Source organism: Staurois parvus, unplaced genomic scaffold (genome assembly GCF_062004578.1).
Source record: "Staurois parvus isolate SC_StPar_1 unplaced genomic scaffold, SC_StPar_1.0 ptg000361l, whole genome shotgun sequence".
Taxonomy (NCBI): Eukaryota; Metazoa; Chordata; class Amphibia; order Anura; family Ranidae; genus Staurois; species Staurois parvus.
Window position 1 is genome coordinate 16,767,349 of NW_028318157.1, and position 18,777 is coordinate 16,786,125.

Genomic DNA, 18,777 nt, shown 5'->3' on the forward strand with positions numbered 1-18,777 from the left:
CATGGCTGAGAACACTAATCGGCTGCCAATTGGCAAACCTTTTTCAGTCGTGCCCTTTCGACAGAAGCTGGACCAGCAGCCGCACGCACAGGCCGACCATCAGCCGGTGTCTGTATAACCGGACGATGTTTGGCCCGTGTATATACGGGGCTTAAGGTGTTCCCAAATCTTTGAAGTACTCAGATTATTATAGGCAATGAGGTTAGAAACTATACAGGAAATTTTTTTTTTCAGTGTTTGTACTCATGACCCTGTCCTTTTTGGGCAATAGCACCTAGGAAAGGATGGTATGGAAACTTTCTCTGTGCACAGCTCTGATTGGGTAATGTGCTATATATTCATTCTTGAAATGACAATTCACAGTAGGAAAGAAGCTATGCACTGAGTGGATAGGGTTTTGTAGAATATAGTAGAGAAGGCCTTCTAGCAGCTAAATTGAGTTTTTTTCCTTATTCTTGTGGCAAAACATCTGATCTGTTAATAAAATTCACTTTTTACAGGGTCATAGATGATAATTGGAAAAAATCTTGCAGAATTGATTTAAAGAATTACATTTTTTTCTCATTACTAACAGCCATTACCTTTGGTCATATGGTTGCTATCATCCAGAACACACTTTTACAACTCATATATGTGGCTAAAACTCTCTGGAGTGCTTTGTGTGCTTTGTGTTTGGGTAAATCATCCTACCCTGGATAAGAGCAAATGTAAAGTTTTGGCTCAACAGCTGCACCTGGATGCAGCTCATCAAACAAATGTGTGGTTCTACATGTGCATACCTGATTGGACCATCCAAATACCTTACAAATAACTAAGCCCTTCCTACCTACATAATATTCCCTTGGGTTTCTGTACCTTGTGACAGTTTCTTAACCGTTCATCTACCCCTGCTACCTTCCTTTTTTTGTTCTCTCTCTATTCCAGGCATTAAAGGAAAAGAAGGCCGCCAAGCAGCAAGGAACAGTGATTATGCTGTACCTAAATTTAAGCACTTAAAAAAACTTCTTTTAGCACATGGACACTTGTATTATGTGAGAATAGCTCACCTTGTACAGTATTTCTTTTATAAGGTAAGATCTTTGTATGTATCACTATTATTGATAGTGCAGAGGACAGAACATTGCCTTTGGCCAGATTGGGGTGCCACAAACTATTTACAATGTAGGAATTATGCTATGATGGATCTGTTTTAAAATGCTTCATTTGGCTGGTTTACAAAACTAGCCGTGTGACTTTGCTGTATTTGCACAGGATGGCAAAGTGTAAATCCTCTCAATTAGTGTTTACTACATATGTCTGCATCTTTTTCCTGGCCGCTTAGCTCTTGCAAATTACACATTATGGAATTAGTCTTTGATTTATAGTTACTGAAAATTCTTACCCCAACACTTGCAGTTTACAGCTTTCAATGATGCTTACTCTTGCTGTGTCAGTTCTGCTTCCCTGAACTTCTGGTCTTCACAGTAAAGAGTTTACAGTGGACAGTGCAGTCTCCAGCCAATCCTTTAGTTTGGAGAAGGAAGGAGCAGGGGAGTGCCTTGCCTTCCTATCTGTTTCTGTCGATACAAACAGTTTAGGGAGGCACAACCTTGGTCCCTGCATGCAAGTGTGATTCCATAGGAAGCCTCTGAAACAGGAAAACTGAGGGTAGTAGCTGTGGCACCAGCTTATACTGATATAGAGGGAAGAATTTAATGATAAAGAATTTGCATACTCCGTAAGTAAATTAATCAGTTGCTGAAAGTGCTTAAAAAATCTGAGGGTTTACTATCACATTAAAGGCCAAGTTCACCTTTAAGAAAAAAAATAATAAATGCACATATTTTTTGCAGGAAAAGGAATGTGCATTTATTATTTTTTTTGCACAGGAGCCTGCAAAGCATTGCACTTGCAGTCGGTGCATTGATGGTGCAGTGTCAGGCTCCTGCACACTGCAATCCCCCATCTCCCCCCCAAGCTATCTACTTGTATCTTTATACAGGCTTTCAGTTAGAAAACTACTTCACACAAAAACTATTTAACCACTTGCCCACTGCCCTATAGTAAAAGTATTGCTACAGGGCGGCAGGCCTGCGCAAAATCACTTGTATATATACACGATTTGCATTTCTGCGTAGGGGGCAAACAAGCTATTGGCGGCTAGGGATGTCAAAGCACTCAGCGATCACCTTGTAAAGCTGAAAGTGGAGAGACCTGTGTGTAAACAACGCAGGTCTTTCCCCTGTCAGCATGGACATGCTGTTTTAAAACAGCATGCCTCCCTAGTAAAACACATACAGTAATATGTCCAAAAGTTAACCCCTTCCTGCCCAGTGTCATTAGTACAGTGTTAGTACTTTTTATTAGCACTGATCACTGTATTGGTGTCACTGGGGATGTCAGTGGCAGTTAGTTCCCACCCAGTGTCAGAGTGCCTGCTGCAGTCCCGCTATAAATCGCTGATCGTGCCATTACTAGTATAAAAAAATAAAATTCCAGCACATATAACGCCATTTGTAGACGCTATAGCTTTCACGTAAACCAATTAATTTTATGTGTATTTGGGATTTACTTTAGAAAAGACATTATTATTATTTATTTATTTATCGAGTTTATATAGCGCCAAAGGGTTTGCTCAGCGCTGTACAATAGAGGGGGGACAATACATGAAACAGTACAGTAACATCAAACAGCACACAAGGGGTAAGAGGGCCCTACTCTTTCGAGCTTACAATCTAGGAGGGAGGGGGTAGAGGTACAGGAGGAAACAGCTGTGGGGGATGGAGTGGTAGAAGGAGGGAAGGGCAGCGGCTGTTAGGTGAGGGTGGGGTAGGCTTCCCTGAAGAGGTGGGTTTTCAGGGAGCGCCTGAAGGTGAGGAGGGAAGGTGACAGTCTGATGGATTGGGGTAGTGAGTTCCAGAGGATGGGGGAGGACCTGGAGAAGTCTTGCAGTCGTGCGTGGGAGGAGGAGACCAGGGAGCAAGATAGAAGGAGGTCCTGTGAAGAGCGAAGGGTACGGGTAGGGTGGTACTTGGGAATCAGGTCGGTGAAGTAGTTAGGGGCAGTGTTGTGAATGGCTTTATAGGTCAGAGTGAGCAGTTTGAATTTAATGCGTTGGGCAATGGGGAGCCAGTGGAGGGAGAGGCAGAGGGGGGTGGCAGAGGTGGAGCGGCTGGTGAGGTGGATGAGTCTGGCAGCTGAGTTCAGGATGGTCTGAAGCGGGGAGAGTTTGCACTGGGGTAGGCCGATGAGGAGGGAGTTGCAGTAGTCAAGGCGTGAGATAATCAGGGAGTGAACGAGTAGTTTAGTGGTGTCTGGGGTAAGGAAGGAGCGTATTTTGGCGATGTTGCGAAGGTGGAGGCTGCATGTATTTGTGAGTGATTTGACATGAGGTTGGAAGGAAAGGTTTGAGTCCAGAATGACGCCAAGGACCTTGGCTTGCTGGGCGGGATTGATGGTGGTGTTGTTGGTAGTGATGGAAAGGATGGGGGGGGGGGGGGGGCACGGGAAGGGGGAAAGACGAGAAGCTCGGTTTTGGAGAGGTTGAGTTTGAGGAAATGGAGCGACATCCAGTCAGAGATGTCGTTTAGGAGGTGAGTGATGCGGGCGGAGAATGTGGGGGTGAGGTGAGGGGTGGATAGGTAGATTTGAGTATCATCAGCATAGAGGTGGTAGTTGAAGCCGTGGGAGTGTATGAGTTTGCCAAAGGAGGAGGTGTAGATGGAGAAGAGAAGGGGTCCAAGGACAGAGCCCTGGGGGACCCCAACAGAGAGGGGGAGGGAAGAGGAGGTGGCGCCGTTGTAGGAAACGCTGAAGGAGCGTTGGGATAGATAGGACGAGAACCAAGAGAGAGCGGTGTCTCTGATGCCAAGGGAGAGTAGTTTATTAAGGAGGAGGGGGTGGTCGACTGTGTCAAAAGCCGCAGAGAGGTCTAGGAGGAGGAGGACAGAGTAGTCGCCTTTGGCTTTGGCGGTTAGTAGATCGTTGGTGATTTTGAGGAGGGCAGTTTCGGTGGAGTGTAGGGGACGGAAGCCGGACTGTAGTGGGTCAAGGAGGTTGTTGTCAGTTAGGTGGGCGCTTAGGCGATCGTAGACCAAGCGCTCAAGGAGCTTGGACATGAGTGGCAGCAGGGAAATTGGTCTGAGGTTGTTGAGGTCAGTGGGGTCCAGGGAGGGCTTTTTGAGTATGGGGGTGATGTGCGCATGTTTTAGGGGGGAGGGGAAGACGCCAGTAGCGAGGGAGAGATTGAAGATGTGGGTAAGGGAGCGGATGAGGGAAGAGGGGGGTGACCGGAGGAGTTGAGAGGGGATAGGGTCCAGGGGGCAGGTAGTGAGGCGGGCTTCTGAGAAGACTCTGGTGACTTCCTCAGTGGTAGTAGGGCTGAAGGAGTGCAGTGATGGGGGGGTTACGGTAGGCAGGGCCTTGGGTGTGGTGGGGGGCAGTACCGTTGCAAGGTCAGAGGAGGGGAGAGATGAGAGGGTGATGGAAGGGGAGAGGCTAGATGGGGAGGTAGACTGCAAGTTGACTATGTCCTTGCGGATTGCGTCAATCTTGCTATGGAGATGAGTGGCAATCTCGTGGGCGGTAAGTGAGGTACTGAGTGGAGGAGGGGGGGGAGAGAGCAGGGAGTTGAAGGTGGAGAAGAGTCGGCGAGGGCAGTTTGAGAGGGTGTTGATCAGGTCAACGAAGTAGGCCTGCTTGGCGGCGTGGAGGGAGGAGGTGTAGGTGAAGAAGGCAGATTTGTAGAGGGAGAATGCATGAGGGGACCTGGTTTTGCGCCATAGTCTCTCCAGCGCACGACTGCGACGTTTGAGGCATTTAGTGTGGTCGTTCTGCCATGGTTGGAGCGGTCTGGGTTTGATGTTGCGTGTGGTTAGGGGTGCCAGAGAGTCTAGGGTGGCTGATAGTGAGTCGTTGTACGCGGTGGTGGCTAGGTCAGGACATGACAGTGGAAGGATGCTGTCGTGCAAGCGGTCGGCAGCCGAGTGGAGGGGGGCCGGGTGCAGGTTGCGGAGGTTGCGGCTGGTGATGGTTTGGCGCACTGGGGGGGGGGGAGTTAGGGGAAGGGGAGATGGAGAACGTGAGGAGGTGGTGGTCGGAGAGAGGGAAGGGGGTGTTAGTGAAGTGGTTAAGGGTACAGAGGTGGGAGAAGACGAGGTCCAGGGTGTTCCCATTGATGTGGGTGGAGGATTGAGTGTGTTGTGTGAGCGCGAAGGAGGTGGTTAGGTGGAGGAGTTGAGAGGTAGCTGGGGTGTGGTCGTTGATGGGGATGTTGAAGTCCCCGAGGATGATGGTCGGTAGCTCAGAGGAGAGGAAGAAGGGAAGCCAGGCGGCGAAGTCATCCAGGAAGCGGGCTATGGATCCGGGGGGCCTGTAGATCACTGCGATCCTTAAGGGGGTGGGTGAGAAGAGCCGGATGCAGTGAGCCTCGAAGGAGGAGAAGGTTGGGGAGGGGGGGTTAGGGAGGACCTGGAAGGTGCTCAGCGGTGATAGGAGCAGGCCGACACCACCACCTTTGTGACCGCCCAGTCTTGGTGAATGGGACCAGATGAGACCTCCATGAGAGAGTGCCGCAGGGGAGGTAGAGTCGGTGGCCTGTACCCAGGTTTCGGTGATGGCTAGGAGGTTGAGGGAGCGGGAGATAAAGAGGTCATGGATGGCAGTTAGTTTGTTGCAAACCGAGCGGGCGTTCAGAAGTGCAACCGAGAGAGGGGGGATGGATGTGGGGAGGAGGTGCACAGGTATGAGGTTGAGGGGGTTGCGGCGGCTGGCGGGAGCAGGGGGGTCCGTGGAGGGGGGGAGAGGTGGTGAGGGGCCAGGGTTCGGGGAGATGTCCCCAGCGGATAGGAGAAGGGTGAGGAGGGTGGCATGGGAATGGGAGGTGCAGGAGCGTGTGGGTCTGGTAGTGGTGGCACGTGGGTCGACCGGGGAGTGGAGTACCAGGAGGAGGTGGTGAGTGCCGTAGTGGGGAGAGGGCAGAAGTGAAGGGGCAATGTAGAGCTGTTTTGGGGGGGTGGGTGGGTAGAGGGAGGCGATTTTTGGGATGGAGGAGAGGAAAACGAGGAGGAGAAGTGCAGGTGGCATGCTGGGGTGAGTGCAGTGCTGTTCGGGACAGGGGAGGTGAAGGGATACGGGTCAGGGCGAGGTGATGTGGAGAGTCTATATCACCGTGGAGGAGTCCACTAGAGTCCTTCTGTAGGGGGAGAGTGGGAGTAGAGTCCAGCAGCTGGCTGGCTGCAATCTGTGGGTGCAGTATGCTGGCGTCCGAGGGGGCATCAGTGGGTCTGGTGGATCGGCGAGTGGAGGGGACGTAGGGTGCGATGTTGGGGGGCGTTGGCAGGCAAGGTGTCTGGTGATGCTGGCGGCTCGGTGACTGGAGATTCGCTGGGTGGTCCGGGTCTGGGAGATTCGCTGGGCGACGTCTCGATTCGCTGGGCGACGTCTCGATTCGCTGGGTGGTCCGGGTGTTGGGTGACCAGAGGTGGTAGCTGGGTGCCCGGTAGCTGGGTGCTGGGTGTCCAGGGGTGGTAGCTGGGTACCCGGTAGCTGGGTGCTGGGTGTCCAGGGGTGTTAGCTGGGAGCTTAGACTTCGAGTTGCCAAGCAAAGGCCAAGAGATGGGAAGGACGGGAGAATCCTCATCAACAATGCATTGCAATATCTGGAACGGCATTAAAGACCCATGGTTTTACGGAATCCCCTCGATGCAGGTAGCGGAGGTGTGGCGTGTAGCAGAATACATTTTGGCCTATATGTATGACAAAATTTTATTTATTTTTTTTTTTTTTTTTGATATGTTTTATAGCAAAAAGTCAAAAATTTAGTTTGTTCTCAAAATTGTTGGTCTTTTTTTGTTTATAGCACAAAAATTAAATGCAAAGGTGATCAAATACCACTAAAAGAAAGCTCTATTTGTGGGGAAAGAAGAAGATGAATTTCATATGTACAGCGTTGCGTGACCGTGCAATTATCAGTTAAAGTAAGGCAACGCCGTATTGCAAAAAATGGCCTGGTCAGGAAGGGGGGGTAAATCCTCTGGAGGGCAAGTTGTTAAAAGTAAAAAAGGATTTTGAGGAAACTGCACCAGGGACATAAAATACCTCTAATGAAGTGTATCCTATGTCCTGCTGGTTACTGTAAAAATCTACCATATAGTGAGGCTGGATCCTCTTCATGACAGTGAACTTCCATGAACTGCATGGGTTAATTGAGCTGTAACAGTAAAGGATGGCCCCTCTTGCCCTCCCCTTTCAACCCCCCACATTCACGAAACTCCTTTTAGTATTTTTCCAGAAAGTGTTTGACATTCTGTGAAAATAATACAAAGGGTTTTATGAATGGATGAGGGGTGGAAGGGGAGGGCGAGCAGCTCAATTCTTCACTGGTAGAGTGAAGGTAGTTACCCAATGCAGCCCCAGAAGTTCACTGTTGTGATGAGGATCTAACATCACTGTAGGGAAGGATACCACGAGTTATTCAAATAAGTAGTATTAAAAATGTATTCAGTTATTAAATAACCACTTTTAGTACATTTTAGAATGCTACGTTTTGTACTTTTAATTCCTACAGTATATATACACCTAGTGAGATGCTCAGCATTGCTTTTCTATGTAGCTCTGATGGCAGGATTCTTTAGTTTACAGAATTCTATCTTTTACAGAACTTGTGCTTCATTCTGCCCCAGTTTTTGTATCAGTTCTTCTGTGGATTTTCTCAGCAGGTATGTATGGCGTTTGTAGATTTTTGGCTCATTGTTTTATAATGATGTAACTTGAGCATAACCGTAGCAGTCCAGCAAGATTGAATCACTTTTACCATGAGGTTGTGAGCTTTGGTGGGGTGCGAATTATGTCACTACAGCTGTGAAGCCAACTTCAGCATTACATCATAAGTATTCTAGGAGAGCTTACATTACTGTGAAAACCATGGATTTATAGAATTCTATTTAGAAGAGGAGCTATACAGTTTTCACTAAACTGTGTTGCCCCTTTTTCTCAAGAAATATCCATAGTGCTGGTCACTTTAAAAAGGCCACCGTCTGTATGTCTGTACTTTAAACCCTCAAACAATTATATTGCACAACATTTATCATTTAACATTCATTTTCTGGAAACATACAGTAAAATTAATTTTTAGTGCAAACATACACAATATTATACCCAATTGTTGTTAAAATATAAAAGATGGGGTTGCAGAGAGCAAGTATATAACACATAAAGCCTAAAAATCTTGTGTACCTGTGAAATTGCAAAAAAAAAAAGAAAAAAAGGTACCCAAAATTCTTCATAGGTGACACTTTAAAAAGTTTAAAAGTCTTTTCTTCATTGTACATCAAGGGGCACAGAGTAGGATATTTATGACTATGTGGGTTATAGGCCACCTATAGGTAAATGGACACTGGCAGGCTTTCAGAGCGGAGGTCCTCTCCTATATAATGCCTCCTATATAGGAAGTACTCCAGTTTTTTCACCAGTGTTTGTAAGGTGGATGGTCATTAAAAGTGTTGCTGTGCTCTTGGAGCATACCTAAAGGTCCAGAATGGTTCCAGTAGAGAATCGGGGACTTTAATCGGATCCATTTGGAAATCTGTGAGCCAAAATGGATGGTACCCAAGCCTCGCTGGAAAAGGAGAAAAATCCTTGAGGTTTTGCCTGTAATGCAACTTTCTGGCAATGGACCCCGTGCAGATGGAACCCTGTGCCGTTTTAAATCTGACCAAGGCGCTTTCAGAGGGGTGCTATACTGGTCTAAGGTAGTGGCCCCTCAGTATGGAGACTGAGTCCTTGAAGATCTGTATGACAATGCCCGCCATGACAGGTGAAGGTTGGCACCTGACGGAAGTCGCGGACCTGTGGCGGGACTGGTAAGATATCTCCTTTGTTTCTCTTTACTGAGAAAAAAAAAAAAAAAAGTCTAAATTGGAGGAAAAAGGAGAGGTGTTGTGACTGAGTTTCTGCCAGGGGGAGTGCTCGCAATTATTCCCTAGATGTGTTTGCTCTTCTGTTTTCAGGCAGTAGAAGGACTACAGCTGGTGCATGCACAGTAGTAGCCAGAAGCAGAAGTCAGCCTTATTTTGTTTGTGGAGGCCAGGGCACACATGGGCTGCTGGGGCCAGGACACAGAGCGGTCTGTTCTGTAGGGGCACGTGAGTACTTCCCTGAGGGGGAAACGTGGACCAGTCAGTCAGGAGCTGCCCTTGGTGGATCATAAGGCAGCAATTGCATTGAGTGTTTTTACTTTAGTACACTACTTGCATAGCTGTATATTGAGATGTGTTTACTAGTGAAGGTGCACAGGTTTGTGATATAAGTAATGTTTTCCAGAAAGTGGAGTGGGGATGGTGCAGCAAGAAAGGGCACTAATGTACCACCGCCAGGTCCTGAGGAACCTAGCCAAAGGTCCGCTGTAATATCCTATCCTGACAGTCCAAGCCGCTGTGTCAATCTGGCATTGTGGCTACTACTGGGGCTTCTGCCTCAGCATATGTAACTAAGGATGATCTTCAGCCTTAGCAGGTTTAGAAGATAAGATCTCTGGGATGATTGCATTGGTTTCTCAGGGGACAGATCCCAGTCACTGGAACCACCAATCCTGGTGCAGGAATGGGTGGAGCCTGAGGAAGAGCTGGAGGAAGGTCAGGCAGTAGAATTTCTGTCACAGCCTGAGGAGAAGCAGGAGATCTTTGCCTCCCAGTCTCAGAGATTTTTAGTCCAGGACCTCACTGATATGGTAAGGTTTGGGCTACCTCCGATCAAAACCTCTGAGGTTACTTATTCTTCCCTGGGCCCTTTGAAGCCTTCACAGAGTACTTGGGCCTTTCCGGTGCATCCTCTTCTGGAGCAAATTATGTATGCCAACTGGGATCACCCAGACAAGGTTTTTGTTCCACCAAAGAGTTTTTTTTTTTTTCTTGTATCCCATGGAACAAAAGTGTGTTAAGAAATGGTGGTTTCCTGTAGTGGATGCAGCTGTTTCATCCCTGAATAAATCTTTAACATGTCCTGTGGATAATGTCCAGGTTTTCAAGAATCCGCCCGGATAAGAAGCTGGAGTCTTTCCTTAAGGGCTCCTTCTCCCTGGCAGATTCTGCCACACAACCAGCTGTGGCAGCTATTGGCATTTGCCAGAGTCTGACCATGTCAAGCTACAGATTGAAAGACCATCAGAGAAGGGGAAATGCCTGGCCAAGGATTTGGAGAATGCTCCGCATTTTTTGTGTTTTCGTGGTTGATGCTCTTAAGGGTTTAGTTCAGCAAATTTCTCTATTGATCCTCTTATCAGTGCACATGCGTAGGGTTTTGTGGCTGAAAAGTTGGTCGGCAGAACTGCCATGCAAAAAAAAATTGTGGGCAGGTTTTCCCTTTCATGGGGAATGGCTGTTTGGGGAAGATTTGGACAAATATACCCAAAAGATTTCAGGGGTAGGAGTGCTCTTCTACCCTCTAAGAGGAAATCAAAACGCTGCTCTTTTAAGGTGTCAGGGGCTTTGGGTGCTGGGCCTTCATCTACCAGGCAGTTGTTTCGCCACTCACAGGTCCCAGCCTCCGGAGGTTGATCTTAGAATAAAAAACCCAAGGAGGCCCTGGGTGCAAAAGGCATCTAAGACCGATCCAAAGTCCGCCTCCTTATGGTGGGGGGGCTTTGAATTTTGTGTCTGCATGGAGGGCTGTAATCCAAGACAAATGGGTACAGACTAGAATTTTGGGTTTCTAAGATTAAATGTACCAATAAATCCATTATTGCCTATTGTAATGGAGGTTCCAGCGGACAAAATATTTCAGGGGTTTCAACCAAACCGGTTTACAGTCCCAAAACCAAATGGGGATGTAAGGCCCATTTTGGATCTCAAGGGGCTAAATCAGTTCCTAAATGTTCTGATCCTTTCATATGGAATCGATTCGGTCAGTAGTCGCCTCCCTACAAGAGGGAGATTTTTTTTTTTTTTTTTAGCATCCATAGACCGAAATTATGCATACCTGCATGTACCAATATTCATTCCTCACCAAAGATTTCTACAGTATGCGCTCAGCATTTCCAATTCATAGCACTATTGTTTGGGCTGGCCACGGCTCCCAGAGTTTTCACAAAAATTCTTGCTCCGGTGTTGGGGCTACTCAGAACTTGGGGAGTATCGGTCACAGGTTATCTAGACAATATCTTGCTCAGAAATCGGTTGGTGCCAGATCTGAAGCAGGATGTGGTCTTTACGATGCTGATCCTGGAACAGCTGGGCTTGGTCTTCAACCTCAAGAAGTTAGCCCTGGAGCCAGGGCAGAGCTTGGAGTATTTGGGGATGGTCATAGACGCGGTTCATGCTAAAGGTATTTCTGCCTCCAGGGAAACGTTGCACCCTGAGGAATGAGGTTTGCAGTTTGAAGGCCAAGAGCTGTCTTTCAGTTCGCCTCTGTATAAGGTTGCTGGGGAAGATGGTGTCCACGTTCAAGGCTATTCCCTATGCTCAATTCCACTCCAGACCGCTGCAAAGGTACATTTTGTTTGTTTGGAACAAAATGATTCCATTACTGCATATCTCTGTCTCCACAGGTGCAGCAGAGCCTGAATTTGATGGTTGATAACTTACAATTTGGAGAAGGGAAGATCCTTTTTGGCCAGTAGTGTGGAAGTTGGTATCTGATGCCAGCCTTGTAGGTTGGGGGCCGCTCTGGAGGAGACCACAGTTCAGATAACAGTTCAGGTTCTTCCCACCAATGTCCTGGAACTTCAAGCCTGTAAAGATTCAGTCTGACAATGCCACAGCAATCGCATACATCAACCACCAGGGCAGTACCAGGAGTTGAGGTGCTCAGAAGGAGGTGAACTGCATTCTGACCTGGGCAGAGAGATATGTTCTGAGTCTGTCAGCAGTGTTCATTCCAGGTGTGGGAAAATTAGCAGGTGGATTATCTCAGTCGCCGGCAGTTGATTCCAGGGGAATTGGCTTTGCGTCCTGATGTTTTCAAAGAAATCTGCCAATGATGGGGTTGCCTGGATGTAGATCTGTTGGCATCCAGGTTCAACAACAAGGTTGGTCTTTTTGTGTCCAGGGTAAGGGACCCTCGCGCTGCAGGAGTAGACACCTTACTGGTTCCTTGGAACCAGTTCGCACTGATTTACGCCTTTCCTCTGATCCGGCTGCTGCTGTGTCTTACACAGGATTTGGGAGGAGTCTATCTGGTGATACTGATTGCTCTGGCCTGGCCCACGGACATAGTGAAGTTGGCAGTAGCCAGGCCGTGGGCCCTGCCGTATCAGCCAGACCTTTTGTTTCAAGGTCCTATATTGCACCCACCTTTACGGTCTCTAAATTTTATGGCATGGCTATTGAAACCCTATCCTGAAGGATAGGGGAGTGTCAGATTCTGTCATCCCCATCATGTTGGGTGCTAGAAAGGAAGTTTCTATGAACATTTTTTACAGAACCTGGAAGGCTTACATTGCCTAGTGTGAGGTTCACAAATGGCATCTACAAAAGTATGTGATTGGTAGGATTCTGTCGTTTCTTCAAACAGGGTTGCAGAAGAATTTGGCTGTTGGTACCATTAAAGGCCAGGTTTCAGCATTATCTATTTTTTTTTCCAGAGGCCCATTGCGTCTCACTCTTTGGTCTGTATTTTTTTACAAGGAGTGATGCATATGGCTTCTCCTGTCAGGTTGTCTGTGTCCTTGGGTTCTAAACTTGGTTTTGGAGGTTTTTCAAAAGCCACCATTTGAACCTATTGGAGAGATTCTACTGGTCCTGTTGACTCATAAAGTGTTGTTTCTAGTGGCAATCATTTCTGTGAGAAGGGTGTCGGAGCTGGCAGCTCTATCTTGTAGCGAACCATTTCTGATTTTGCATCCTAAGGTTTCTAGCTTTCATCTCAATCAGGACATAGTTCTGCCTTCATTCTTTTCTAGGCCTCGGTCTGCAAGAGAAAGGTCTCTACATACCTTGGATGTGGTTCTCGCTGTAATAGTCTTCTTGAAGGCAAAAGAACAGTTCCAGAGGTCAAATGTTCTATTTGTGCTGCCAGAGGGGCCAAGGCGACTATTTCTCATTGGATCTGCCAAGTGATCATTCAAGTCTGTGGTTTGAAAGGTAAAGTCCCATCCTTTCGGGTGAAAGCACACTCCACCAGGAGTGTGGGGGCACCTTGTGCAATCTGCCATCAGGCGTCAGTGGTTCAGGTTTGCAAGGCCACTACATGGTTTTCGGTTCACACATTCAGAAGGTTCTACCAGGTGGATGTCAGAGCCGCAGAGGATTCCGCCTTTGGCAGCAGTGTTTTAGGGATGGCTGAGTAGGTCCTGATGGATTATTGACTGTTGCAATCGTGGTGTCACCCTCCCCTCAAATTTCTTATTGTTTTGGGACATCCCACATAGTTATGAATAGCCTGCTCTGTGTCCCGTGATGTACGATAAAGAAAATTGGATTTTTTTTATACATACTTGCCTGTAAAATTAATTTCTTGAAGTACATCATGGGACACAGAGATCCTGTCCCTCTTTCTGGAATTTCCATTGCTTACTGCAAAAACTGAAGTACAATAGAGTATAGGTGAGCGCACAAAACACAAATGAGCTGCTGGCATAAAGGCTAGAACCCCTAAATCCTCAGGTAAATAGTAAAACAAGTATGCAGGGCTTATGGAAATAATCTGGTAAAAACAGTGCAATAACTGAAAAAAATAGCATAGTGACAAGTGAATGGATGAAGTAGTATAACTAAAATATGCACAGGTAAATCAATAAAAAAATGCACTAATGTTGGATAAACAAACAACTGAATGATAAAGTTCATAAGGTGCAAAAGAGTGCTTATCAATCCATATTCCAGCATACTAGTGACTGGATCAGGGATCAAAAAAGTGATCGTTCTAACACTTCAGGTATAACAGTGATTTCAGTGACTGGGAAGCAGGAATTTGGAAATAACTCCAGTGCTCGTGACTTCAGATGGTGATAAGTTAATATGTGCTTGCTCTTACCAGAAGCACAAGTTAAATGCGCATGTATCAATAACCTCCACAGGGGACCCTGGTGGTCATCATGGATCTGGTCAGGGGCAGAAGGGGGCTCCACTGGCATACACACACAGCAGGGGAAGCACTGGAGGCATCGCTGACAGATCAATCCAGCAGAGAGAGGGGGGGGAGGGACTGCTCCTTAATATCCAATTCAGTCAAGGTGCACCGATACTGTCAGATGTTACTCCTCCACCTTGAATGGCTCAGTAATAAAGCCACCAGACATGGATATTATAGTGTAGTAACGTTTAATAAATCTCAGCAAAGTAATCCAAAAAATATTTGTCAAAATAAACGGAGCTTACAGTAACAGGGGTAAAGATGGCCGCTGAACCAACATGCTGCCTCTTCGGCGTGACGTCAACACAGCAAGGCTCCTCTGACACGTTTTGTGCGACAGCACGTTATTGAAGGGATGGCCTCGCCACCGACGTCGTTTGCTATTTATAGCTCCTACGTGCATGCGAGACGCGGGCACCATTTTGTGGAAGTCCGGCAAGGCAGCTGGACCAAATAGGCACCACTATGCTATTTTTTCAGTTATTGCACTGTTTTTACCAAATTATTTCCATAAGCACTACATACTTGTTTTATGACCTCCTGTATAGTGAGGTGTTATTTTGGAGAGGACATCCTCTCTGATTGGTTGGCCAGTGTCCATTCACCTATAGGTGGCCTATAGCCCACATAGTTATGAATAGTCTGCTCTGTGTCCTTGATGTACACCAAGAAATGGATTTTACAGGTACGTATGTAGAAAAAAAATCTAATTTTTAGATTATAAGCTTAGAGTTAAAGCAGCATTAAACCAAAAATGTTATGTATTTCAGCTTACCAATCCTTAGATGTGGTGGCTGGATCCGTATTCTTTTTTTAAGCTGTTCCCCGCTGTTTTCACCTGGTGACCTGGCCAGTAACACCCTTCCTTTTAATAGGGTGCCAGCACTCTGGATGAAGGAGCAACAGAGACACCTTTGGACAGCAAATAAATAAATAAATGGAAGTAGCACTACCTAATTAATAATATGAAGGTGAAAAAGATATAAAAGTGAAAGGTGTGAATAAAAGTAAAGGTGGTGACCGATCTACAGTGCACCTCCTTCTCTACCTAGTACAGGTGTAATAAAATTGCTGTGAGATGCGTATGCACCTTCTGTGATAAACTCTTAATGCTATGTGAATTGGAATACATTGCAACAAGTACTACACTACCCCTCCCTCCTCAAAACTCAATAAAATGAAATGAGCATATAAAGTGACCATAAATGTGATAGATCCTTCAATTAGTACAGAAACAGTCTACTGGACTAAGAAGTCCCTTCCATTCAGAAGAGCCCTGGTTCTTGAACATGAATAAAATAGTGCTGCTGTGAACTTGCTCTTATTCAATAAAGTGTCTTCACACATGTTCCCCCTGTAGCCTCCGCTACTCCTTGACCACTTGGTAAGCAGGTCAAATGCGCACTGATTCCAATGCCTGGCTAACAGTGCCTTATCTGTGGTGTCCAATGTGGCTTATACCGACTCTCCTCCTCCAGAGGCTTGCAGCAAGCGATCACCCACATTCAGTCCTTGGCATTGAAGATCTGACAAATGGATGAGTGAAAAGTTTAAGTCCTCATGCACACGGGACATTTTGATAACGCTGGTAACGTTAGCTGTGTAAAGTCACATTTTTCAGCTTTTTTTTTTTTTTTTTTTTTTTTTTTTTTAGCATTTGTGCATTAGCGTTTAGCTGCATTTGTTTGTGTTTGCAGTTTTTAGCTTTTCTTGGTCAAAACAAAAGTCCAAAAATGTGGGTTTTCTGTGTTAAGGTGTTTTTACAGCTAAAGAACTCCTCTAGAAACCCACTAGTCCTGGGTTTTTTTTGCAGCCAAAAACATTGATTACAGTCTGTGTGCATGGACACATAGGTTAACATACTGGGGTAGTTACTAGCTATAGAAAAAAAATGTCAAAAGCCAAAAACAGCCGCTGTAAAAACATCAAGTGTGCATGAGGGATTCAAGATGTGAGAGATCTGCCCGATCCAGCCTAATCTGTGTGATGTGATGTGCAGCCCCCCTCTACCCCCGGGTGATCATATATTGCCGTAGCTGTCTATGTAGCTGCTGCATGGCCTGCTCTCTGCTCTGGAACCAGCTTTCATCCAGAGCAGAGCAGGCGATTTATTTTTTGGGGTTTTCATTGTGTTTTTTTATTTGTTTAGCAGATAAACTTTTATTTAATAGCAAAATATAAAAAAGTTTTAGGGCTTTCAGGTGATGCACAGAGATCAGAAAGTGAAGAGCTCAGTGTTACTAAACCCACATCAGTAAAATCAGTCTATTTGCAGTAAAACATGCTTGTTATACTCACTGTGGAACCTAAGATAATTTGCCGCTTTTTGTAAAAAGGATGTTTGATCTTGTCATCTCTGATCTTCCTCTACTGTCCCCAATCCATCTGCTGATAGTACAGAGCTCTAGGAGTCACTCTGTACATGCTCAGTTTAGTGTGTATTGTTAGAGGTTTTTTTTTTTTTTTTTTTTTTTATGTTTTTTCCATTTGGGGAGGGTGTATGTGATCAGCACAGGGCCAGTCAGCACTGTCTAGACCAGGGGTGGGCAAACTTTTTGACTTGAGGGCCGCAATGGGTTCATATATTGGACCCGGGGGCCGGACCAAGAGTAGATGAATGATGTGTATGTGTCATCCATAGTAAGTATAGTAATATTCCCCCATAGTAATTCATCCCCCACATAGTAATTCATCCCACATAGTAGTTCATCCCCCACATAGTAATTCATCCCCAAATATAGTAATTCATTCTCCATATTAATTCATCCCTCATATTAAGTCCCCAAGTCCCCCGTGTCAATTCACTTACCTTTGCTTCGCGCGTTCCTCTCGCCGTGTTCCCACGCCATTCCGGTGTAGCATGAAAATCCGTCTCCTATGAGGATCTGTCCCCCTCGACGTATCTGTGCATGTGCCAGTTTCAGGCATTAGCAGCCAATCTCCGGCACATGCGCAGATACGTCGAGGGGGACAGATCCTCATAGGAGACAGATTTTCATGCTACACCGGTCTTCAGGGCAGACTGTGAGAGGAGCCTAGCTCCGCGGGCCGGATTAAAAGGTCCGCCGGGCCGTAGTTTGCCCATTGCTGGTCTAGACAGAAGGTCATGGGTTATGCAGCCTCATAGGACAGTTAGAGCAGGATGAAAACTCCTCCTACAAGATTAAAGGATAAGTTTGCCTTTTAACAAAAATACATGCACTTTTTTTGCAAGTTAAAACATGTGCATTTATTGTTTGTGGAAGCTCTAAAGCATTGCACCAGCTTTGAGCAGATCGCTGGTGCCATGCAGGTCTTCCCCTGACCTGTCAGTATGTCTGCTTACTCGTACATCCCGTACAGGCAAGCAGATACTTACTGACAGGAAGGCTGAACGAACTACCACGGCACTGTTATTAAGAACCACAAGCCTACAGCCACAATGGCTGCGGGGACTTGTAGTTTTCTCATTCACAGAATACTGTGAATGAATGATGTGGGTGGGTGGCCATGTTCTTAGAAAAATTGTGACAGCTAGCGGGGCGGAGAAGATCCCCCTCTAGCTGTCACAACAGGAATCGGAGGGGGGTGCAGGGGCCGGTCCGATCATAATATGTTACACCCTGAATATGGGTGTCACATGTTAATAAGTGTGAATTTATCCTTTAACCAGTGCTCATCTGGACACTGATAGAAGTCACAAAACTGCTATATACTGCTAATGAGAAAAGGTATTTAGCAGTTTATATTTACTAAAAAAATTGCATTTTCATGGTTTGTTTACTGTGGAAGACCGGATAAAGTGAATGCAGGGTCCTGGGTTTAGTAACACTTTAATGTACAAGTCGCATACAGTAGCTAGATGTAGATGAAGGTTCATGTGTAGGATAAGGGAGTTGAAAGGTTGATACACAAGTCACAATGAGAGACAGGATGGTGATCATGAATGTAGAGGGGTGTATGGAATGTCAGTGAAAAAGAATGAGTGGAGCTGCAGTTATTGTTTCACTATAGACAATTACTACGATGGCTCTCCGTTCTCTGTTGAAGGGGAGGGATCAACACTGTAAATAATAGCATGTGATTGCTGAGATGACCAATCATAGCAATCACATGGTACCCAGCCCTTCCGATCAGCTCAGTATAATGTGTTACTCAGAAATTAGTGGGAGGACCAGCTGCCCAGTGGTTATTTTTCCAGTGCCATTTATAACAAAGTAGTTACTGATATTTAGCTAGATTTGTTTTATAATGAAGAAAAATCAAAGGTTACAAAAGGTATTTCCAGCTATACCATCACCTGGACAAATATTAAACAAACCTTCACAGGCACAATTGGAGGTATTCTGACTGATTAGGACAAATCAGATGTTTATCTCATTTTATTTCTAAGAATATGATGGCATTGTTACTTAATGCTTTAATAACACATTTGGTTGTATTTCATTGATCCCCTCAATATTTGTACTTTTTTTCTGTTTGCTAAACATTCTCTTGTTTGTATTTTAGCCACTATATGATGCTGCTTACCTGACCATGTACAACATCTGTTTCACATCTCTTCCAATCCTGGCCTACAGTCTGCTGGAACAGCACATCAGTATTGAAACGCTGATGGCAAACCCTAAATTATATATGTATGTATGAAGATTTTTCTAATTATTATTATTAAAGTTGGTCTCCCTCTCCTATTGTGCTAAACTATATGAATTTGTCTTTGGAACATTTTATATACTGTGTAACCCATACTCC

The 18,777-nt window shown here is 45.8% G+C and overlaps 1 protein-coding gene across 4 annotated transcripts in view; it reads left to right on the forward strand.

The window, feature by feature from the left end:
- The window catches only part of ATP11C (ATPase phospholipid transporting 11C (ATP11C blood group)), a 146,763-nt gene that overhangs the window by 101,791 nt on the left and 26,195 nt on the right, over positions 1-18,777 (forward strand). For all 4 annotated transcript variants that reach the window (XM_089684967.1, XM_089684966.1, XM_089684965.1 and 1 more), the window contains exons 22-24: positions 925-1,070; positions 7,638-7,697; positions 18,535-18,662. In XM_089684967.1, coding sequence (XP_089541093.1) covers positions 925-1,070; positions 7,638-7,697; positions 18,535-18,662 — 334 coding nt within the window. The remainder of the gene's footprint in view (positions 1-924; positions 1,071-7,637; positions 7,698-18,534; positions 18,663-18,777) is intronic.